A 23,922-nucleotide genomic window follows, 5' to 3' on the forward strand; every position below is an offset into this window, starting at 1 on the left:
AGGTGATGCTGTTAGACCTTATGTATAGGGTTTACACAGTAGTCATAAGTTGGTAGTTAAGTTCTGCCTCTAGTTAGTTGGAAAGTGTTGCTTGGCTTTCTGAGATTGGGGTTCATACAAGCAGGCTTTCCACACAGGTGGCCAACACAAATGATTCTTTAATAGAATTATAACTCTGCACTAAAGCAGTTAAATATTGATATGAAAGTGGAATGCACAGTTAAAAGTTTTCCAGATATCTGGAATGTTTAGACCTAATGCCACATCAATGTTTAATTTGGTTCCAAACACACTTTGTGATGGGGCCATGTTTGACACCTCTGTGCTTTAGACAGTTGCTTTCTATGTTTAACTTCACTCTTCACTGTGGATCTCTGATCAGTGTTGAGGGGGGTACTGTCCTTAACTCACCTTTTAAACTTGAGACCTCCTTATGTTACAAGGAAGCTCTCCTCCTGGTCCTCCCTCCCTTGCTTGGCTGAACTTAGCAGTCCCCTCATTTAACATATAGGGAAGTAGATGTTGGCTAAAGTCAGAGGAAGGAAAAAGCCCTGTCCTAGGTTTCTTTTGTTTCTCAGGAACACCTAAGCACTTTGGAAATTCATCTCTTTTGTTGCAGTAGCTGAACACACAGTAACACTTCACAATTAGCCTTACCTTGCAGGATTAACCTCACCAGTTTTTTTTTATACATTGTAAAAAAAAAAAAAAATTACCTGGGATAGCTGACACTCCACTTTTGAACAAGAATAATTATAAGGTGGTGTCTTCACTTAGAATCTACCTTAGCAGACTTTCTAATTGTTCTGTATCTTTACTCTGCACACCAGAACTAGGCTCATCTCCAACAGTCTTTAAGGCAGATGTAAAACTCAAATAGAAATGCCATATTGACTTAGATAATGTGGTTTATTTCTGGTTTTCTATGTTGTACTGTTTCTATTTTGTACATTTCCCAATTACATTGTAATCTGGTTCACACTGGGCTTTGAGTTTGACACTTCTGCCTTAAAGACAGCTGTCTCCATCCCCAGTATCTAACATACCCTCTTCTTCCCCAACCCCAAGACTATTTCCTGTTCAGTGAGATGCTAATGCAACGACCAATTCACATGAAGCAGCTGTGGAATTCTGGCATGCTGAGCCATGCGGAGACAGCCTACATGCAGGAAATGGCCAAAGAACACTTTGCCCGAATCATGGAGGTGCTGAAGGCCTTGCCCCGCTCCATGCTGCTTGTCCTGCGCAACATCAACACCGTCCGCTCCATCACCATGACCCTGAAGGCCCCCGTGGACCGGTACTTCCTCATGGCTAAGAGGTCTGTGTGCCCTTGGAACTTAGAAGGCCAAAGAAGGGACGGGGCTGGCCCATACTCTAAGTCTACCACCCACCTGAGACGGGGATGATGGGTTGCTTGGCTATCTTGGCACTTCCCAGGGAAGGGAAAGTTCAGAGTCTAGAAAAGGTTGGGGTAGCAAAGAATGTATACAAAGGAGAGAAAATGCTAATGCTATGGGATTTTGGGGGGATTGCGGAGAAGTGCTGTAAGGAGCTGGAGCCGGCTGGTGGGAGAGCAGACTCAAGGTACCTTCTACCGACGACTTCTGAATTGGGTCAAGGTCACATGGGAGAGCTTCAAGTTTGAAATGGTCCTCAGGTGAGGCAGGAAGCAACAACCCTTCTGAGAAAGGGAGGGAGGGGAATGATGGTGGGGCTAGTCCTTTAACTCTCTCTCTTGGCTCCAGGTTGGAGATGTTATCCATGCACCTAACCTCCATGATCATCAAATTCCTGGTTTACCTGGGTGTCATGCCTGAGCCTGAGGAAATACTCAAGGAAATGGAGCCCTAGGTCTGGGTGGCCCTGTCATACCCACCCTCAGCTGCACAAATTCACCTCCTTCAACAAAGAGAGGAGGAGCAGGCATCAGCCACCAGGGCAGCAAGACCCACAGGAGTCAAATGGCCAAGAATACAGAGATGACAGACAAGTTGTCTTGCTTGCTCAGACTAAGGCCGAGGAGGCCCCTTGGGACACAGAATAAAGGAGTGGATGCCTCCAACTGCAGCTTCCTTGGTTATGGGGTGCTAGGAGCAGAGTCTTCAGTGATAGGAAGGCCCCTCTTCATCCCATGGCAGCTTCTTCACAGAAAATAAGTAAAACTCTAATACTCATCTCCACACCCTTTTAGTTTCCTTAAAACAAAACCTTGTTTTATCCAAAAGTGTGTATTTGGGACAGGGGCAACTAGAAATGAGCTGTAACACGGTCAATCTCCAATAGGTCATCCAGAATCTGGAAGGACAGAGACAGAGGATTGGGTAAGGGTAAGGCACAGGCAGATACATATATATATATATATGACAATAAATTGAGACTCTGGTTAAGGTGCTTACAATGTCAGGCGTGGTTCCAATCTTCTTGGCAAGCTCTCCACGTTCCATGGTGCTAAGGTAGAGATAACGATTAAGGAGTTCTCCATCAAGGACATTGCGTACAGCATTTTGTAGGATGCGACGGTCAACATGCAGCATCCTGCATTTTGGGGAAATTAAAACTATAGTGTCATCTGAGGAAAAGGGGTGGGGAAGGAGGTTGTAAGAAGAAAGGTGTGGCAGAGTCTCACCGAAAGGCACGGGGGTTGAGGCCAGCATGGTGGGGCAGCATGGTGGTCAGGGCATTTTGTAACATCAGTAGCCGCCGATATGTCTTCTCCTGCATGGGCAATAGGAGCCCAATGCCACCATCTAATGTGGCTGGAGAAAAGATGAGGCAAGCATTATTAACCAAAGGCTCTTCCCCTCCACCCCCACCCAGGGTACCCCCTTCCCTTTTCAATGAGTAACTCACCAAACCATGTGATGTGCTTGTTCTCCCAGACAATGGATTTCTTGCTAGGCCCTTCTGCCGCCCCCCTGCATGGTGTCCTCCAGAATGTATTCACATGGGCACCCACATGGAAATCTGCCCGTCGCAGCAGCCGCATCCCTCCAAAACTTTCCTTGGCTAGGATCAGGGGGATAAACTTATTTTCTTCTCTCCTCCCACCTCCCTCAGAAATCCCTGGGATGGATGAAGAGCAGTGATTCATTGTGGCTTCAGTGGCTCCCTCAGGATTGTGGGAAAGTCATTTATACTCACCTTCAGGCAGATACATGTACACCATGAGGTTGCGGTCCCGGTCCGACACTGTTGGGGAGGAGGGGGAGAAGAAGGGAAAGTTCAGTAGGCCCAAGTCAAATTCTTTGCAAACTATCTTAGAAAATGTCCTTTCTACCCCTTGGGGTTCTAGGTTCACTCACCCAGAAAGCCAAGTTGAGCACTGTCTACCATGAAGTCCACACTGTACACCTCCAGGGGCTTGGCATCCTGGGGGTAAATTGGGCTTAGTATCTTCTCTTGTGGGCCCCGACCCTCCTCCCATCCCCTCCTAGGTTCTCTGGGTGCCTCAGTCCCATACCCGGGACACCAGGCTCAGGGTTTTGCTTTCCTCCTGGTAACGAAGCAGAGAAATGCTCTTCATGACATCAGCTGCCAAGATGAAATTCTTCACACTGATCATCTGGTGAATGTAGAGCTGTGTGTCGATGAAAGCCATGCCCGTCAGCTCACTGGCCCTAAGACTCCATAAGAAGATCTGGGGAAACAGAGGGAAGAGAAGGCAGGGCAAGCTGGGTCACAAGTGGGTGGCCTGGTCAGAGCACATCCCCTTCAGCCTAAGCCTCACCCCAGAGCTAGACAGGGTCATTACCTTTTGGCCAATGGCTGATACCAGGTGGCCATTGCAGTGACAGAGAGCTGTTACCGGCCCCTTTTGCTCTTTCTCATACAGCACTTTGAACTTATTCTTTGTCAGTGGCTGTCCTGGCTCTGGAACTACCTCGATCACATCCATAATCAGAATCTGGGGGCAGGGGGGTGGGAGGGGAGGTGGAGTTAAGCAATTTAAAGATTCAAGGTGGGCAATTCCCAGAACCACGTCCCTCCTGCAGTGTACATGACTGCTTACCCTGCCTCGGCATGTGACCTCCTCCCCCTGCATGAGGCAGGTTCCAGCAGCCACATAGCCCTTGAGGCCAGACACAGTCTCCTCACTGCGAAGGGATACTGTCTTCATGCAGGTCACATGCTCCCATTCCTCCAGCTCAATCCTACAGAAAACACCCAGAAACACTGGATGGGGCCTAAGGTACTAAGAGGGATGAAAAGAGGATGAGGAAGTTCTGACCCAAGGTCTTACCTAGCATTGGGGATGGCCTCCCAACTGACTGGAGAGATAAGCTGGATAGAGAAGGCCTCCTGCAAGGGGTGGATGTATCGTTCATCTAGGAGGACAGGAGTCACAGTCAGCCCCTAGTCCCAATACTCTTAGAGAACACAGTACATCATTGGAGATAGGAGCTAAGTGGGATTGTGGATGATGTGAGGGGAAGAAAAAGGGAAGGCTAGGTGGATAAATGACTAACCTCTCTCTATTGTCTCAAATTCCTTCTCTTCACCTGTCATTCGAGGGATGCGGGTGCATAGGGCATTGGTGCTGGTGGCCACAGCATAAACCTATTTGGTTTGTTTGGAGGAAGCAGGATTAAGGGGTATAATAGTTAATCATGGGTAAAGAGCAGAAGAGACAGGAAATTCTCAGAGTTATAGGAACAGGACAGGATGGAGGATATTGGGGATTTTGTTCAAGGCATCTCCAGGTATGGTTTGAGTGAGGAGGCATGGGGACAGGCTGCTAACCTTGGATTCCACGTGATAGGCAACATAGTGAGCTGTGCATCGCAATGGGATCTTTCTTACTGGCCAGGGAGCATCATAAGACAAATAGGCTGGGAGCACACTAATCCGAAGTTCCCCCTAGGGCATCCAGAAAGGGAAAGGGAGATCAGGCAGGTCCTAGAGCTGGACACAGTCCTCCATGCCCCTCTGACCCTCACCCACCTACATTTGACTTACAAAATAGGATACTGCCCCACCCAGGTTCCCATTCAGTAATTATATATTAGTAATATACCCCTCCTGCTTTACCAAAAAAATAAGATACCATCTACCATGAGCTTTCTCATCTGCTACACTCTGAAACATCATCATCCATTCCCACCTTTGCTTCAGCCTCTAATGAGGTAGCCAGTTATGCACTGCTGTATTTATTTATACCCCAATCCCATCTCCAAGATCTCCCCTTCTACTGCCTTTGTGACCCTCTCCCCACTTATCTTCAATCTATCAGCTCCTTTCTTGCTGCTTAGAAATACACCAAGGTCTCTCCCAGAATTTAAAAACAAACCAAAACAAAAAACAAAAAAAACCCCTTCACTTGATTGTAATATCCTTCTATAACTTTTACAACTAAACTCCAGAGCACTCTCCCTGTCTCCACTTCTTTTCCGTTCTTCCTTCTTACTTACAAATTGGCTTCTAAATTCACCACTTAAATTAAACAAGCCCTATGACCATTTCTCACTCATTCTTAACCTTTTTGCAACATTAGGCACTGCTAATCACTCCTTGCCTCAATACTCAAACTTTTTGGTTTTTCATAGCACTGCTTCTCCTTCCTGTCTGGCCAGTCTCTTTGCTGAATTCATAACTGTACAAAACCCCTTCCCTACCACATCCCAGACCTCATCCTGGGTCATCATCCCTGAATTCCCTTGGTGATCTCGACTCCCAGAGGTTACAATAACCTCTGCTGATATTTCCCCATTTAAATGATGTTCCACAGGCACCTCAAATGCTACATTTCCAAAATGGAATTTGTTCTCACCCTAAAGCATATACCTCTGGCAACTTCCCTATTCCTGTTGAATGCACCATTGTTCCAGACACCCTGATTCAAAATCTTTATCATCCAGGATTCTTCCTTACTACCACAGGTGTCCAGTTTTGCCAATTCTTCCTTTATAACACCCCCTGCACCCATTCCCTTTCTCCATTCACAATATCACCACCTGGTTTAGGACTGCCTCACCTCTCCTTAGACTATTACAATAGCCCCTAACTAGACTCTGGGCTTTCAGTGTCTTCCCTCTCCTATCCAGCTTTCACACAAATGCCAAAATAATCTTTAAAAGCACAAGTCTGTCCATGTCACACTAGTGCTAAATCAGTGGCTCTCTACTTCCTCTAAGACTAAATACAAACTTATTAGCTTGGCACTTAAAGCCCTAAACAATATCAATTTCTCTCCATTCTACTTTCCAGGCTTAATGCACATTACCCTCCTTCACGTTTCAACCAAAAGGACAACTCTGTTCCCAAAATTTAGCATTTCTACCTTTGTGCCTTTCTTTACGCAGCTTGTCACTCCATCCCTCACCTAAGCCTCTTTGAAGACTTCCTTTCATGCTTAGTTCAATTCATTTTTCACCTCCTAAGACAAGTCTTTTCTGAGTTGTCAAATTATGACCATTCTTCTCACTTGGCACGCTGTGGGCCCTGGAACATATAAGCTCCTTAAAGTATGGAGGCTGTTTTTCCATTTTGTCTTTTTCTCTCTCACATAGAACATACCCAATGTCAGTGCTTAATAAATGTTTTCTAGGTAAATTGGGAGACGAGAAGATGAGGGCCCTCCCTTCAAAGAGGTCAGTCTAGTTGGAGACTAGCTTCACATGTGTAACAGAAAAAAGTTCAAGACTACATAATCCAGTGCTAGATTGTGTAGTCTAGATTTGGAGTCAGACGTATGGGAATTAATTAGAATAAAGTAGTTGGGAGCAGCTGGGAAAGACTTCCCAGAGCTGAGGAAAATGGGACTGGACCCAGTATGCAGCGTTGTTGAGGCTCTAGAAGCACAGTGTGAGCAAAAACATGAAGTGGGCATAAACGTGAGATGTCTGGGACAACCCTGACAGAAAGAACAGACTGAGGTCGGACTGTGTAAGGTCTCAAGAGCCAAGCTAAGGAGTTTTAAAGGCTGTATCCTATAGAATTCAAGGAAGCTCTGAAGACTGCAACCTGGAGAGTCATAGCAAAGCGGTGCTGTGGAGTATTCTGGCAGTCATACGAAAGGACTAGATGCAGAAATACCCTGAGTGACAATGGGGAAAGATGAGGAGAGAGATGTATGAAGGACTTTTTGTTCCTTCTCCATTCCTACCTGTCTGTTGAAGTACAGAAATCCTCTTGGACAATTAACATTGTGGAAAGGGGCAAAGGAGTCGATGGGGCCATCAATACCCATGGGATGCAATCGAAGGGCTCCCCGACCCGTCACAAGCAACCAATGTGGGGAGGGACCACAGATGAACACCTTCGTAAGGGAGGAGTATCAAGAACGTTTCAGACTTCATCCAAAGCTTCCAGCCTGTCCCACTGACCACCCCTCATGTCATCAACCTGCCCCACTCCCTCCATGTCCCACCGACCCCTGAATAGCCATAAATATCTTCAAAATAACGGAACCGGGCCACACGGCCCCGAGCACCAGCACCCTCTTCAGTCCCACCCCCTTCTGGCTTCTTCTTTGATGGCTTTGGCTTCTTCTCCCTGAAATTGATGTTGTGGGGGACCTAAGGCATGGAAAAAAGATGTGGGGAAGGCAGTGAGGGAGGGAAAGGTGGAGAGAACACCTTGTCATACCAAAAGTAGTTCCCAGGTAGTATGAACCTTAAGGAAGGTACTCGCAACTAGACACTGGGAGATAAGAGACCGTCTGTGCAGCCCAATTATTTTACAGCTCACAAATACTTAGTAAAATTAAATAATAGGCCTTGTTCAAGGTCACACAAATACCTAAGTATTAGAGACAAATTTCAAACTCAGGTCTTCCAATTCTATATCCAGTGTTCTTGCCACTACACCAATCTCTTCTGAAGCCTTTCCATCAGTGTTCCTCTGCTCCAAACACTATTCATTCTTCAGGCCTTAGCTTCTATCACCACCCCCAACCCACCCCCCACCCCTAGCATCACCATGAAGCTTTCCCTGACCACTATTATTTCTTTGTCTTCTCACACAGTGTAGGTGCTGCCCAGTCTTGGCCCTGCCCCGTAATGGGTTGACCCATATGTTATGGTCTACGTCAAGAATGAAATAGAGGAGTTAGGGGCTCAGGTACCTTTTTGAATCGCACTTTGAGGTTGCTCTGGCCGAGCTGGGAGTCATGGGCAAAGGCCTCATAGATCAACAGTTCCTGGTCTACATGAACCTAAGGGAGGTATTGAGGGAAGAGGCTGTTAGAGTTGGAGTGTGAGGAAGACTCAAGGCTCCCGGCAATAAGAGAAATCATGTAGGGGAAAGGGAGAATCTTGTGTGTGAAACTCACCAGCAGGTAGGGGCGGGTCTGACGGTTACCCAGGGCAACCAGTAACACCTCCTTAACAAGAGGAAGTTCCCCTTGCCTAGTCACCTCTTCCTTCTTGGTGTCACCTTGGGTGGCTGGCTGTCCAAAGGAGCTGTCTACTAGTACTCGCTGCCCAACGGGGAAATTCTTCACTAGAAACACCAGGCGCCAATCTGGGAGCTGATAGATCTAGGGTCAAGGAAAAAAGGGAGTTAAGTGGCCAAACCCCACCCTCTTGTATCAACACACGAAGACCACAAAGGCAGGAGTTAGAGGATCTCCACTCTTCTATACTAACACAAAGAGGCTATATCAGAGGAGGGCAGTAATAGGTATCAACTGCTATCCACAGGCCCACAAACCTATACTAACACAGAGCTCAGGTTAAGAGTTAACACACCTAAGTACTCCCACTCTCCTGCATTAGCACACCCAGGTCAGTGGGGAAGAGGGAAGAGGGTCATGGGTCACTCACTTCCATGGCCCCACTCTCTCGTACTAGCACACACCAGTGGGTGGGCTCTGCTCTGTATGGGGGAGGGTCTCGGTCAGCAGGTGGGAGACTGCTCCTTCGAGCCTCTTCTTTGCTGGGACTGAACAGGGAACTGGAGTCTCCATATAACATCTCTTCTTCATCATCCACAGTGGGGCTAAAGGCAGACAGTGACAAAGCACAATCAGGTTTCATACTCCAAGCTTTAGCCCATGGCCCTGGTCCCTTCCCCCATATATACCTGATCTCAGGTCCCAGGCCTTCAGCCTCCAGTCCCCCTCGACCTCCCAGTTCATCCCGAGCTCCAGACGCTCTGCTCTCAGTGGTGAACATCCCACTGACATCCCGGTACACACAGAGTGCAATCACCTTTGATTGCTGTAATAGGGAAAGAATAAGAAGTCAGCACAGCATCTCAAAGGGGCAGGGAAAGGCAGTAAGTGCTCAGAGAGAGGATTAAGAGTATGGTTTGGGTGTAAGAAAAATCAAGAGAAATTATTTTCAGTTATGGGGGGTAGGGAAAGGGAAATGAAGGAAAAGGAATTAGATTTGAGATCAGTGATTGAAAAGTGGGGTTAGAGAGTAGTGGCATTCCCTACATGATGCAAAGGGGGCTTGTGAAGAGCCAGGCGATGGTTCCTTCCCCCATAGGAGTCACTTTTCAGAAGGAACATAGTCACATGACCCTCAGCACTCATAATGACCACATAAGGATCAGCGACAGCACACTGCACAATGGGAGAGCCCAGGTCCACAGGAATGAAGTGCAACTGGTTCACTGCAAGGCAAGTGGCAAACCCATCACCATCCCAGGGCCAGATCTAATGCCCCTACTAATGAAGAAGCAGGCCCAGGAACTCAGGCTTGGCTACTCCACTATGCTTCTCACATGTCTTATCCCCAACCCCAGGATCTAAAGTTCTTACCTCCCTCTAGCAGACGAATACCGAGGGGTGATACCTGGACAATATAGCGATTGTCACCAATGTTACCAGCATAGACAGTGGGACCCTGTGTGGCAAAGCCACTTGTGTCCAGCTCCATGATCTCTTGACCTGTCTGTAGGATCTAGGGGGTATGAACAGAGATGTTAGACCTCAGGCCTAGGATTGAAAACCATCCCTTTCCCACTAGGTATTTATAAATAGGTATCATCTCTAAGAATGAGAACTTGGAGACCTTCTAATCTTGCCTCCCACATTTTACAGAAAAAGCCCAAGGCCCCAAGAGGGGAAGTGATTTGCTGAAGCTCACATAACAGAACTGGATTCCAACTAGAGTTCTTCATTTGCAGTTCAGTGTTCTTTTCTATAACACCAACCTGTCACTCAGTACCCCATACTCACCCCACAGAGTCCTCCTCCCCTTACTGTCCCCTCACCATGGTAGAATCCTCCCGGCTGAGAATAAGAAAGCCATGTCTCTTCCCATCGTCTTCTGTTTCTGGGGAGCTGGTCTCCTGTTCTGTCCCCTCCCCCTTGGTAGTCTCATCCTGGGGGGAAAGGAAGATAGAGGAAGACATAAGAGTGGGGAATCCACAATAAGAAGGAAAGAGACAGAGAGCAGAGGAAGCCTACATGGGGTGGCAGGAGGGGTGGGGTTGGGACACAAAGAGAAATATCAAGGAGGTTTGAAGGGATTTTCCCAAGGCCACCCATGTAGAGTGAGAAAAGAGTTTTGAATTCAGGTCCCTTGACTCCAAATCCAGAGCTTTTTCCATTCCAAACATACTTTAAGATGTCAATTACCTACTTTGTAATTAGTAGTTATTCATTAAAATTTCTTACTCTTCATTTTAAGAATTATATTTTATAGAAGTGCCTAAACCATGTAGTAAACCATATTCTCAGTTACCCATGCCTAGGAGAACAAACCTAATCTGTTGGCTTATACAATCTTAAGTTAAGCCTCAATATTCAAAAGTAATATCAGAAGGAAACAGGAAGAGAAAAAAAGAATAGGCATGAGGTACGAACAATGCAAGGGTAGAGCATCACTCTAGTTTTCGTGTTAGCTTTGACAAGGTTAGAGGAAAGGAATGGTGGGGAGATTCCCAAGGGCAGGATCTGACCTCTTCCTTGCGTAAGGGTGCAATGACTGTCCACATGTCATAACAGCCAGGCAGCTCAAAGGTTGTCACCACCTGGGGCCGAATGCTCTTCTAGAAGAGCAAAGATTTGTTGGGAAGACATCAACTGGAGTACCCTTCACATCCACCTCAGACCCTCCTCATTTCCCACTGCCTCCTCCTGGGGCATATTACAGGTAGGGAAGGAAGCAGTCCATGTTGGGACTTAGTCTTCCTGACTTTTCCCCCAGAAATCTCCATGTGTTCCCAGCTGCTGCTCACAGGCAGCCCAACAGGAGGCAGGCAGCCCAGGGAGGGACCAGGAGTAGTGATTACTATGGCACCGGTACCAGACCTACAGCACACGCTCTCTGCTGCAGGCCTTCGCAGGGTGCAGGCCAGCTCCCCCACACCTTTTCCCTTTGCTATCAGTCTTCATAAGGCCCTACCCTGATAGCCCCTCTTTACTATGAACCATCCCCTCCCACCCCAAGGGGAAGATAATGGACTCATCACCTGAAGCACAGACAGTGCTCCATTCTTGCCATAACCTGAGCAAACCACAATTTCCAGGTCTGGCTCTGGGCTGTTCTGAAACTGCAAATGGGTAGTAGAGGTAAACAGCATCAGTCATAGGATCCCCACATGGCCTGCAACACCTCAGTCACCCATGGTCTCTTAGCTTCCCTCACCCTACTTCCTCAAGGCCCAAACCCTGTTCCATGAGCCTAACCTCTGAGTTAGAACCCCAGCTGCCTCCCTTCAAAAGAAAAATGCCCCAAGTAGGATGGGATACCTCCTCGGACAGGAAAGCTGGTTCTCCCATGGCAGCATTAGCACAGGGTCCAATATTCAGGATGCTGTCACATACCTGACAAAGTGAGTAGCAGCAGAGACATAAAAATAATAGCTCACATCTATATAACGCTTTAAGGTTTGCAAAGTGTTTTGTAAACATTATAATTTGGTCATCCCAACAAACTTATGAGGTAAGTCCTATTATCATCCTCATTTTACAGACGAGAAAACCAAGACTCAAAAGGTTAAAATAACTTGCCTGGTGTCACACAATGCCTAAATATTTGATGTAGAACTTGAACCCAGTTCTCCCTGATTCCAGGTCAGGTATCTAGCCTGCTATGCTGCCTCAATTGGGCAGCAGAAAGAAGTTCAAGATGAGAAAACAGATGAAAGAAGACTGAGAAGGGGAATGAGAAGGAACTAAAGGCAAAGGGGCACAAACTATGAGGAGACAAGATGAATATCATGGACTGTGAAGTCAGAAAGACAGATACAGTTTCAGGGCCCAATCCACCCATTCCCACACTTCAGTCAATGTCTAAGCAGAAATGGAAAAACTGTGGGTGGGTGGGTGTGGTGAAAGGTCTTTCAAGGACAGCTCCCTTTCCCTTTCTAATTCTCTCTCTCTCACCTCAAAGGAGTAAGTGGCCAGTTGGGTACCAGACTGGGCTTCACTGCCATACACCTCAATCTCATCCACCTCATCCTGGGGAGCTGATTTCCCACCTGCAACATCAGCCCAATATCAGGCCACTCTCAGGCCTAGGATCAGATTCCCCAAACAACAAAAGTCCTGCCCCTATTTAGAGTCCCAGCTACTTTTCCTCATCCCCACCCCCAAGGCCAGGCCAATGTCCCCCACCACCTGCCCAGCCCAGCGTGGACTCCACTCGCTTCTTTTTGACAGGCGGCTCATCCTGAGGAAATAATAACAAAAATTCACATTTATGTAATACTTTAGGGTTTACTTTATAAAAACACAAGCTGGGGAGAGGGATGAAAGAGAAAAGGGGTATTGTGGGAAATCTTGTTATGTCCACCCTGATTCCTGTTCTCCAAGTCCCTGTACTAAGGCCCCTTCCTGCTATTGACCTGGAGGGTCTTCAGGGTACCTTTATGTTGCATAAGAAATCTCACCTTGTCAGAAACCTCCCGTGATGGGGCTTCTCGGGCAGCACTGGCTGGTGGTTCCTGTAGTTTCTCTGTATATTTGAGTAGAAGTGAATTCCCAAGACGAGAGCCCAAAAAAAGGTAACCTGGTTCCATGGTGATCATCTGTGAAGATGAAAGAAAAGAATATTTCACAGAGGGCCTAAAGCCTTCTATTCTTAGGAGACCATCCCTACCCACTACTTTCCAGGGTCCTCTCCCCCAACAAGTTTATCTTCTCCTCCACAATCGATCCTCCCTAGCCCCATCTCCAGGAGGGAGGGAGTGCCTATATTCATCACATGAACTCACACAGGTGGTAAGAACACTAGCAGCTGCTTTGTCGAAGTGAAAGGATCGGACACTACGCATCCCATCTGTGATGAGGGTCAGTACATAGCTGGGAAGAGAGGGTAGAGTCAGGAGGAGGACAGAATTCTACTTGGATCATCAGATCCAAAGCTAAATGCCTTGAGAGATCATCTAGGCTAAGCCTTTCATTCTACTAGGGAAGGAATGAGGCCCAAAAAGAGTACTAGCAATGAGCAGCACAGCCTGATTCAAACCCAAATTTTTGGACCTAAACCCTGGGAGGGAGGAGTCAAAATCAGAGGCCGGGCAAGGGGAAAAGGGCCAGAAATCACGGGGAGAGAGGCCAGAAGTCAGGGCAGGCTCACATCTCGCCCCCTTTTAAGGAGATGACCATCTTGTCATAGGATATAAAGGCAGCCTGTGCACAATCCAGAGTGATCTTCACTCCATCCTGCATGCCTAGAAGCACAGAGAGCACATCAATGACTTAAGATAAACCCCAAAGTTCCAATTTTTCCCATCTACACCATCTCCCTCCAACTCTATTCATTTCCCCCGACCACAGAGAACTCCCTCCCATCTCTCCAGCACCTCCCATCCATTCCCAGATTGGCTCACGTAGAGGGAAGGCTGTGGTGCCAGCAGTGAGGCTGTTGAGGGAAACACCATAGGGTGGGACACTCTGGTTCAGGTAAAGGAGGGAGTTGACAGCAAAGATTACTACTCCACCTGGGAGGAGAGGCAGATGGGCAGGCAGAGCTTCTCAGAAAAGAGTCTCCATCCTCCCCCACCCCCATCCAACACCCTAGCCTCCCTTACAGAAGGGAATCCTCTTTAGAGGAATGGGTCGGCCCCTAGACCCACTGCTCACCTATTGGTTTGGGTACTGCTAGTGCTTGGGTACAGTCAAAAGGCAGGTTGGTGAGGGACCAGATAACTGGGTGAACCTTCTGCAGAATGTTCAGAGAAATGGCAACAATGGAGCATGTATCCTGTCGTACAGCCACACGCCTGGCCAAAGACAACACAGGGACTCAGAGGCTGCCATAAGCATCTTTTTTTTGGGTGGGGGGGTGCGTAGGGATTAGGGGTGCTAGAGAAGGCTTCAGGTTCACCATGGAGTTTGTATCCTACCAGAAAGCCACCTACCATAAGACATGGGAGGAAGGATCAAGGAGGAAGCACATCAATTTTGAGAGGGGCATGTGTCATGCTATACAGCCCTTCCTTGGTTAAGGTGGAAGGTGAGTAAAAGTCTGATCAGAGGGCAATGAGGGCACAAAAGGTTTACCAGTACGGGGGTGGTAATGTATTTAACTTATTTAACTTTGTTTAAATGCTGTTTCAAATTGGATAGGTACAAAATATTCAGAAGGAATGAAGGTTGAGCCTATTAAAGAATAAATGCATCATGTAGTGAACTGAATGCAGTGTTATTACAAAAAAAATATCGACTATATCACTTGACATTTCAGAAGAAAATACACCAGGGAAAAGAAATGTCTGGCAATTATTTGGGTGTTAGTATCACCGATCATTGCTGTAGTAAGACCCTTTGAGAAATGGAAAACCTTCCATGGTACCTGCCTTGCAAATTCAGCCTTGTTTTATGTGGCAGTATAGTAGGAAATAGTGCTGGACTGAGTTAGGGAAGGAGTAGAATGCAAAGCTATGACAGAATTCTGGATCATCAGATCTAGAGCTGAATGCCTTGAGAGATCATCTAGGCTAAGCCTTTCATTCTACTAGGGAAGGAATGAGGCCCAAAAAGAGTACTAGCAGTGAGCAACACAAGTAAGACATTTACCTCCCTAAACCTCAGTTCCCAGTTCTCAAAGATAGAAATACTAATATCTGTAGTGTCCATCTCAATTGTTTGTGAGGATTAAATGAGAGTGTCTGTAAAGCACTTACTTTGAAGGCCCCAAAGCACTATATATTTGTCTACTGGCACTATTATTTTCATGACAAATGTCAAAGTAGACAAAGGAAAGTTCTTACCCTGGCCACGTCTGATTGGGCTCAAACAAGATGAGGAGAGTGGGCTCATAGTACCCATGAAGGAACTGCAGATCAATGATGTTCAGGAGCTTCTCATCCAAGGCCCGAACATCAATAATATAGCTTGGCAGGAAGCTTGACTTCTGCCTGGGGAGAGGGATTTAGGAGAGGAGGGAGGAGAGAACTCCAACTGGGGTTTCTATCATGGGCAATTCCAACTCATGCCCCCAAGGTGGATCCATATATCTCTCCCCAACCAGAGGAGTCCTTGCCCTTCAAACCCAAGTCTATACCCCCAAAACAAGGGGTGCCAAGAACAGTAGAAGAGTTCCAGAATAAGCTCAATTCCAAACATACAGAGAAACCCCAGGTTCACTGGCCCCAGCTTTTCCATAGGCCCCCGGGAATTCCTCAACCTCCCTTTCCCAACACTTACCCTTCCCCTACTAGCCCCTCATGTTCCTCTGCCAGGCTCTCTCTTCGGAAAGGCAGCACTACAAGTCGTGTTCCATAGATCAGCATGACCGCACAACGCCCATCAGGGTCCACTCGCACCCGAGGCGTGTGCACATTCTGGACAAAGCCATCCTGGGATGGAGGAAAAGTATTGGAGGCCAGGTTAGGAACTGTCAGGGCCTGTGGAAGGGTCCACACAACCCCATCCGGAGAAGAGTAAGGGGGGACAGGAAGGTGGTGTCAAGGCCAGAACCAATTCAGGTCCACAATGAATATATCTGAGGTACAGACATTTCTCCTGTTGTAGAAAAAGGGAAACCCCTACCTAACTCTGACTTAGGGGATTCTAATTTAGCTCCCCCCTCAAAGAACCCAGAGGCCCCTACTTACAGGGTTCATCCTGAGGATGGTAGGAAATTGCAAGCACACAGAACCAGGTACTGGAGGGTGAGGGAGACAATTCATAGGGCCTGGGGAGGGGGCAAAGAGACTCTTACCCTCAGCTCAGGCTCCTCAAAGTAATGTAGTGAGAGGGTCTTCAGGTCATGAGTCCCAGGGTCATACTCTACCACTGACAGCTGAAGACCAGAGAGAGAAGAGTTCATTTCATTCTCGGCCCCTCACACCATCCCAGGCACTCACAGGGATTCTGTACCCATGCCCTGGCACTAGACTGACAATATTACCTCTTTTTGAGGCCAGGAGGGCAAAGCAAATTCAGTCAGAAACACAATGGGGAATCTAAAAGTTCACTTCAGGGTCAACCTTGTCTAAGGCCCCACCTATGAACCAAGGCTAGGGGAGGTCTATCCAAGGTCAGGGTCCCTCTCACACCATTCTTTCCCATCCTAATTCCACAAGCAAAAAAAAAAAAAAAAAAGTTAGCTGACCTAGGGCTGGAGAGTATTCAGCTGGGATCACTGGAGCACCAGGGTAAACATGTAAGTGCTCTACAAATCAGATGCCATCAGTTGTTTTTTTTTTTGTTGTTTTTTTTTTAAAGAACTCGATTTTGTGGAACTCCTATTGAGAATCATGGACCATCAGGTAGGGAAAGGACCCTGGCAGGGCACTTACCCAATCCCTCAACCAAAGTTCTCACTATGACATTCCTGAAAAATCTCTGTACAAGTACTTCATGGAATTCACTTTGGGCTTTCAAAGAAGCCCATTTCACTGTAGGACTACTTTAACTTTTTCTAAATTCTTCCTTATCCAGGGCCAAGATCTGCTTTTCTATACCCAATGCTCTCAGAGGTTCTTCCCTCTGGGGCCAGGCAGAAAAAGCCCAATCCCTCCCCCATGAAAGCCCTCTGGATATCTGACAGCATTTTATATTTCTGGTCCAGTAAAATAACCCACACAGGGTTAATTTCATGAAGTCCAATCAGTACTTTCATTCTGTTTTTTAGCCCACAGTTCATTTCAAGTGGGAGAATGAGAACCATCCTGTTTATTCACCCTTTCCCAGGATTGTGGCCTCAATCTCTGAATGTACAACCTGATATCACAGGAAGACATCATGAAAGATTGTAAAGAATGCTGGGCAGACATAGGTCAGGAAATGTGTTCGTGTATTTATCAGCTCTCTGTTACTCATTGTGCCTTCACTTCTCTGGGACTAAATTTCTCTATATGTAAAATTAAGGAGTTGGACTAGATAAGGATTATTAATCTGGGGTCCATCAACTTTTCAAAAAGTATTTTGATAACTGTATTTCAAAAAGATTGGTTTCCTATGTAACTGTGTATATTTTATTTTATGCTTTTAAAAATATTATTCTGAGAAGAGGTCCATAGGCTTCACCAGACTGACCAAGCAATCCATGACACAAAAAAGGTTAAAGACCCCCGTACAAGATATCTCTAAGGTCCCATCCAGTTCTAAATTCTATGATCTTATCACCCTTCTGGGTCTATTTACTCATCTATAAAGTAGGCATTATAATGGTCACACCTCAAAAGGTTGTTATAAGAACAGTGCAATGTAAACTTTAAAGTACTAACAAAATTATCATTATTATGTAAAAAATTCTCATGTTTTCTGATGGGGTTCGGATGGAAATAGTCCTAAGTCTAGTAACTATCTGCTACTATATTTCTTCACATTTAATATTCTGTTGACTGTTGTACAGAGAAAAAATAACCTTTTATAGTTATCCAAATATACACAAATATATTCAGAAAATATGTCGATGTTATCATTGTTATTATTATTAGAGAGATAGAAACACAGGGAGGGAAAGTAGCCCCCCTTTGCCTTGTTCCCCCCCCCCACCTTTCCCCTCACCACTACCAAGTAGCCCTGGCACCTTGGCATCTTTGAAACTGAGAAGTAGGGCATCTCTTTTGGCTCCAGCAAGCTGCACACTGGCCATAGACATGACATTTCCAAAAAAGGAGAAGGAGGCCACCAGTTCAAGCTTTTCTTTGTGTTCCTTGTGTAACTTCCCTTCTGGGAGTAGAAGCAGAGGTATATTGGAGTGAGGGACCTATACCTCTGGCCCCATCCACTGACAATACTGTCCTCTGAAGTCTTTAAGACACCATACTTTCCTCTTCTCCCGCTGGCCCAGCTGCTTACCTGCATTCCTATCACTCTTGGTTGAAGTCTTGGGAGAAACAAACACAGAGGAAAAGTCAGATCATTGTCTCACCCCTGCATGCAGAGCAGATTCCCTCCCCTTGTCCCTCATGGTCTGTAGGAGGATCAAGGTCAAAAGCCTAAGCAACTGGGATTATCATTCCTACTACTACCCCCCACTCTATCCCTACACCCAGAGGGGGAATAAACCATTTAGCTTAGCTAAGTGAGCACCCCAAGATGAGTTTGGAAAAATCCAAAGTACTGGGCCAAGGAGGTCAGGGACGTGCATGCGGTGGGAGGTGGAAACATGCTAAGAGGGAAGAGGAACATGGAGAAGTGAAGGGGTTTACCTCCGCATCATGGTTGAGCCGGTACACATACAGTTGGGAGGTCCCCGCCACCACAAGGTTGCGTTCTGCATTACTAAAGAAATTGCAATACATGGAAAACTCCAGCCCCGTAGGGGGGTGAGCTTGCTTGTACACGGCATACATGGTGGTGCCAGAGGGAAGGAGCCTTACAACCTATCAAAAACAGTGGGGACAAGTTAGAACGATTACTGATAACCATCATGTGCCAGACCCTGACCCACACTACCTCCAGACTATACTTTAGGCTATACCCAAATCTCCCCTCTTCCCTCAGCTCTCACTCCAACCCTGCACACCCCCTCCCCAGGATTTTCAATCACCCTCTCATTACAGTACATTCTGAGCCCTGACCTTCTCCATGGGCAAACTCCCTCACGCTTCCTAGGGATACAGTTACCTACCCCTACCCCCAAAAATGCTCAAAGTGCTTTATAACCCTCCTGTCTCTCACTTGCCCTCCCCCTGGATCCAGTCTCCAGCCCTGGCATCTCTTCTGAGTTCAGACCCACATCTCCAACTATCTATAAGACATGCACCTGTTTGTCCTACCAGTAGCTCACACTAAACCTATCCAAAACTGGGCTCATTTTTCTCCCTAAATTTGTTCTTCCTTCTGACTTCCTTACCTTCACAAACTTGCTGAAATTCTGCCATCTTTTAAAGCCCAAATAAAATACCATCTTCTTGAGGAAACCTATGAACCCCCATTTAATCCGTAATTACCATTTTCCCTCCCACTTCAAGCAAGGATTTGCTTTGTACCTCCCTCTAATGTATTTAGCATGTAATACTATATATAAGAAGTATCTGTTTCTTTGTTTTATCCTCCTATAGGAATATAAGCTCCATATGGGCAAAGAATCTCTCTTATCTAAACTTTGCATATTCCCCAGTGCCCAATATCCCTTTACAGGGTTCTGCACACAGTAGGTGCTCAATCAATCAATCAGGCAGCTAAGGTGGCAAAGGGAATGGAACATTGAACCTGGAATCAGGAAGAACTGCATTCAAATTTGTTCTCAGAGGCTTGCTATCTGTGTTTCCCTAGCCAGGTCACTTAACCAGTGTGTCTCAGCTTCCTCATCTATAAAGTAGGAATAACAGCACCTAGCTCCCAGGGTTGTTGTGGGGATCAAATGAGATACTTGTAAAGTGCTCTGCAACCCTCAAGGTGACATATATAAATAATAACTATTATTATTAAATCAAGCCATCAACCAGTAGTGCTAGGTGTTGGGCTTGGTGGCCCCCCAACTCTCTCTCACTGATTTTCTAGACCAGCCCAGTCCCCCCAAACTTACTCGTTCCAAGCCTTCCCCCAGAATCTACCTTTTATGTTTTCCTTAAGTACCCCCAAGCCTAGTTCTCTCAAAATGCCTGGGTCTCCCTCAGCCTTTCCCCTTCTTCCCCCACTTCCATGCTTCCTTCATTGTCCTTCCTCTCCTCTCAGGTTCCATCCCCCAGAGGACCCCCAGATTGTTAATCTTCTCCTTACCCCGGAGCTCTCCTCCCTTCCTGCCTAAACTTTCCCCCCCTTCCCCCTCAGCGTTCCCTCTTCCCAGCTCCCTTGCCCCTCACTGCCCCTCGGGAAGCTCCCCCTCCCCAGCTCTCCTTCCCCTTGCTGCCCCTCAGGATGCTCCCCCTCTCCCCAGCCCCTTGCTGCCTCTCAGCATGCTCCCCCTCTCCCCAGCCCCTTGCTGCCCCTCAGGACGCCCCCTCTCCCCAGCCCCTCACTGCCCCTCGGGACGCTCCCCTCCCCAGCTCTCCTTCCCCTTGCTGCCCCTCAGGATGCTCCCCCTCCTCAGCTCTCCTGGCCCTCGCTGCCCCTCAGGACGCCCCCTCTCCCCAGCCCCTTGCTGCCTCTCAGCATGCTCCCCCTCTCCAGCCCCTTGCTGTCCCTCAGGACGCCCCACCCTCCCCAGCTCTCCTACCCCTCACTGCCCCCCAAGACGCTCCCCCTCCTCAGCTCTCCTGGCCCTCGCTGCCCCTCAAGACGCCCCCTCTCCAGCCCCTTGCTGCCCCTCAAGACGTCCCCCCTCCCCAGCTCTCCTGCCCCTCACTGCCCGCCCAGGACGCTCCCCCTCCCTCCGGGTTCTTCTCTCCTTCCACCCTTCAGGGCTCCCCTATCTTCTCCCCGCCCCTCCCCCGGTGCCCGTATCTCTAACGTTCTTTCCCCTCCCCCACCTGCACCGCGCGCCGCCTCCTCCGCTTCCTCACGTGGCCTCGCTCCCGGCGCGCACGGGCCGCGGCAGTTGGGCTCGCGGCGGCAGGTTGGGGAGAAGGGATGGGGAAAGGAACGGGCTCGAGGACGTCCACCAAAGCGTTCCGACCGCTCCGCGTAACCCTAGCACAAACGTTCCGGCCCTGGCACCGCCCCCTCCCCTGTCTGCTCCTCCTATACGCGTCCCAGCCCCACCCCGCCAGTCTAATCCCGGAGAAGAGGGGGCGGAGCAAACCGCGAGCCGGAAGACCTGCCGCCTCCCCTCCCCCGCACCTGCGCATTGGCGGCCTCTGTCATAGTAACGGGACTCGAAGTGATGCGGCCAGAGTCGAAATCTTCCGCAGGCCGAGCGGCGGTGGGCGCGCCCTCCTTCCACCATTCAGTCCTTCTTAAAACTTTTTTTTTCCTTCTAAAAAGTACTTAAACCTCTCGGCCTGTGCGGGGCGCTGGCGAGCCAAGATGGGAAATACCACTCATCCCCCAGTCTGGTGCTGTGTGGCCTTGGGAGAGTCACAACCCTTCTCTGCCCCCCATCCCTTACTGCTTCCTAGGCTCTCTCACTCCATCTTAGAGCAGAAAGGAACCTCGGGCCTCCTTTTACGGTGGAAACGGACTCGCAGAGGGGAAGTGAGGTGTGCCGGATCACCGAAGGAATAAAGGAACTCCCGAGGGGGAAGGAAAACTGAACCCCCCACTCAAAATCCAGAGGATCGGACCCCCTCAAAATCCAGAAGACAACGACCAGACCCTCTCTGCCTGCGGCCTCTTGGCTCTTTCTGTCGCGACTGCCCTGCTGGCCTCCGCGGCTTCCTCCAAGTCCCAGCTAAAGTCCCGTCTCTTCCAAGAAGCCTCCCCAACCCCTCTTAGTCCTAGAACGTTGCCCCTCTTCACCATTTCCTCTTGATCCTGTATACGGCCTGATCGTACATGATATGTATGCACTAGTCTCTCCCCTTAGATTGTAAGCTCCCTGAGGGGGCTGTCTCTTGCCTTTTCGTGTATCCCCGGGATGCCTGGCACATGGCAGATGCTTAATAAATATTGGCATCCTCAGGATTGTGAGCCTAGAGCTTCATAGAGCTTAACTGGGCAAAGAAAAGAGAACCGCCTTCTGAAAGAGTGGACAGATAAAACAGGAACCCAGTGAAGCGTAACTCCAGGTCGAGTAAGATTAGTGTAGGAGAGAATCAAATAGGAAGCTTGAGGAAAGGGAAATCCTGGAAGACTTAGTGGAGCATATGGCTCCTTGAGCTTACCTCCCCGAGCTCTATAAATGTATACTTTTGAGGCCCTCCAGAATTTGGTCTTGATGGTTCTTCTGCTTAATTCATATTAATTGCCCTCTAAATTTGGGCCTACTGGATTGCTAGCTGTTTCCTGATGTCACCCTCCTCTCCTCTGCTTTCATGTATTCAAGCTTATCTCCACCTATGCCTTGGGGGTTACCTCCTCCATGCAGTCTTCCATGACCAACTAAAAGGGATCTTAACTTCCACAGAGTTTCCTAGAGCACCTTGTAGCAGTATGGACAAGAGCAGGTAATGGTCATTCCTCTGTTCAGCACCACCTAATAAATACTCAAGTACTATACAAAAGCCCTGACAGTACCTGGTAGGTGCTTAATAAGTGCTTGTTGACTGATTGCGCCTATACAGCTTACTCAGCAGGCAGCTGGTGGCTGCTGGGCCTGCATTCTGGAAGGCCTGATTTCAAATCCAGCCTTAGACACTTAAACTGGGTGACCCTAAACCATTTAATCTCTGTTCCTCGCTTTCCTCAACAGTGAAATAGGAATGATAATAGCAGCTATTTCTCAGAGTTGTAATAATACTTGTAAAAAGTGCTTAGCACAGTACCTGGCATAATGTGTATATAAATGCTTATTCCCTCCCTCCCTACACTCCTCCCACTCCCCACTCCCACTTTGATAAGTGGGAAACTGGCTTGATAGTGAAGGGTTGAGTCACGGAACATAAGCAATTAGCCAGATTGCTGCCTGATGAAAAAGGAGGTCAATAAATCTTTCCTGTCTTCCCTCTCCCCCATATTCAGTATTGCTTCTTCTTATATGTATCCTGTTCAGTCTCAATGCTTCACCAAGCACTATATCCACAAATCCCATTTTTGGAAAAGAAATGTTTATATGTCATTAAGGGACCAGATATTATAATGCCGTTTTTGTCAAACGCTTTTAAGACTGGCAAAGCTGAAAAAAAATCTAGTCAACATTGGAGGGAGAGTGGGAAGACAGGCAGACTATGGTCCAATCGTTCTGAATTTCAATTTGGAATTATACAACAACAAAAGTCACTAAGCTGCCCCTGCCCTTTGACCTAGCAATCCCACTACTGGGCATGTACCCCCAAAGAAATGACACCACTCTCCTGGTTCTCCTACCCATCTGAGCACTTCTCAGTCTCCTTTGCTGGAGATTCATCCTGGTTAGTATTTTAAAATAATAAAGAGTGAGTGTCTCCTAGGGTTATGTCCTGGATCCCTTATCTTCTTGATCTAAAGTGTCTCACTAAGGTGATCTCAGCTCCTATGGGTTCAATGATCCTCTCTAAGCAGATCTATTTGTCCAGCCCTAATCTCCCTCCTGACCTCCAGTCTCACATCCCAAACTGCCTATTGGTGATCTCCAACTGGATGTCCCATAGACATCTTAAACTGAACAAAACTCTTCCCCCGAAACTTCCCACTCTTCCAAATTTCTCTATGACTGTAGAGGGTACCACCACCTTCCCAATTACTCAGGTTGGAAACCTGGAAACCTAGATATCATCCTCAACTCCTTACTGTCACTCCTCCCCTCCCCCATATTCATTCTGTTGCTAAATCCTACCTTTCTACCTCCCCAACCTTCCCAATGTAAATCCCATTCTCTCCTCTGTCACTGCCACTACCCTAGTGCAAGCCGTTGTTGTCTTAAACGTGACAGCTAGGTGGTGCCTTAGTGCACAGAGTGCTGGGCTTAGAACCAAAAAGCCTCATCTTTCTGAGTTCAGAAGTGACCTCAGACAATAGCTGTATGACTCCGGGCAAGTCACTTAACCCTGCTTGCCTCAGTTTCCTCCTCTGGAAAATGAGCTGGAGAAGAAAATGGCAATCCACTGTAGTATCTTTGCCAAGAAGACCCCAAATGGGGTCACAGGAGAGTCATACACAAGTAG

The 23,922-nt window shown here is 47.6% G+C and overlaps 2 protein-coding genes across 5 annotated transcripts in view; one reads left to right on the forward strand and one right to left on the reverse strand.

Moving 5' to 3' along the window:
* ADCK5 (aarF domain containing kinase 5) overlaps positions 1-2,401 on the forward strand; it is a 41,246-nt gene extending 38,845 nt beyond the window's left edge. For all 4 annotated transcript variants that reach the window (XM_036752080.1, XM_036752094.1, XM_036752087.1 and 1 more), the window contains 3 exons: positions 1,069-1,321; positions 1,544-1,660; positions 1,749-2,401. In XM_036752080.1, coding sequence (XP_036607975.1) covers positions 1,069-1,321; positions 1,544-1,660; positions 1,749-1,854 — 476 coding nt within the window. In that variant the 3' untranslated portion in view covers positions 1,855-2,401. The remainder of the gene's footprint in view (positions 1-1,068; positions 1,322-1,543; positions 1,661-1,748) is intronic.
* Positions 143-20,900, reverse strand: CPSF1 (cleavage and polyadenylation specific factor 1). Its single transcript, XM_036752069.1, has 38 exons — positions 20,713-20,900; positions 18,508-18,681; positions 18,155-18,182; positions 17,883-18,025; positions 16,068-16,148; positions 15,551-15,702; positions 15,115-15,261; positions 13,985-14,124; positions 13,732-13,842; positions 13,479-13,572; positions 13,114-13,201; positions 12,790-12,927; positions 12,518-12,569; positions 12,284-12,378; positions 11,648-11,722; positions 11,368-11,448; positions 10,855-10,944; positions 10,165-10,275; positions 9,710-9,851; positions 9,383-9,561; positions 9,025-9,161; positions 8,766-8,940; positions 8,273-8,479; positions 8,066-8,155; positions 7,374-7,517; positions 7,106-7,258; positions 4,744-4,860; positions 4,470-4,560; positions 4,244-4,328; positions 4,013-4,154; positions 3,755-3,907; positions 3,464-3,640; positions 3,306-3,372; positions 3,145-3,192; positions 2,854-3,009; positions 2,630-2,759; positions 2,400-2,538; positions 143-2,298 (listed from the first exon to the last, which is right to left on the reverse strand). Exons 2-38 carry the CDS (start codon positions 18,649-18,651, stop codon positions 2,251-2,253), a joined length of 4,350 nt encoding a protein of 1,449 aa, XP_036607964.1. The 5' UTR covers positions 18,652-18,681; positions 20,713-20,900; the 3' UTR covers positions 143-2,250.
* Between the last annotated feature and the right edge of the window lie 3,022 nt (positions 20,901-23,922).

This window comes from Trichosurus vulpecula, chromosome 1 (genome assembly GCF_011100635.1).
Source record: "Trichosurus vulpecula isolate mTriVul1 chromosome 1, mTriVul1.pri, whole genome shotgun sequence".
Lineage (NCBI taxonomy): Eukaryota > Metazoa > Chordata > Mammalia > Diprotodontia > Phalangeridae > Trichosurus > Trichosurus vulpecula.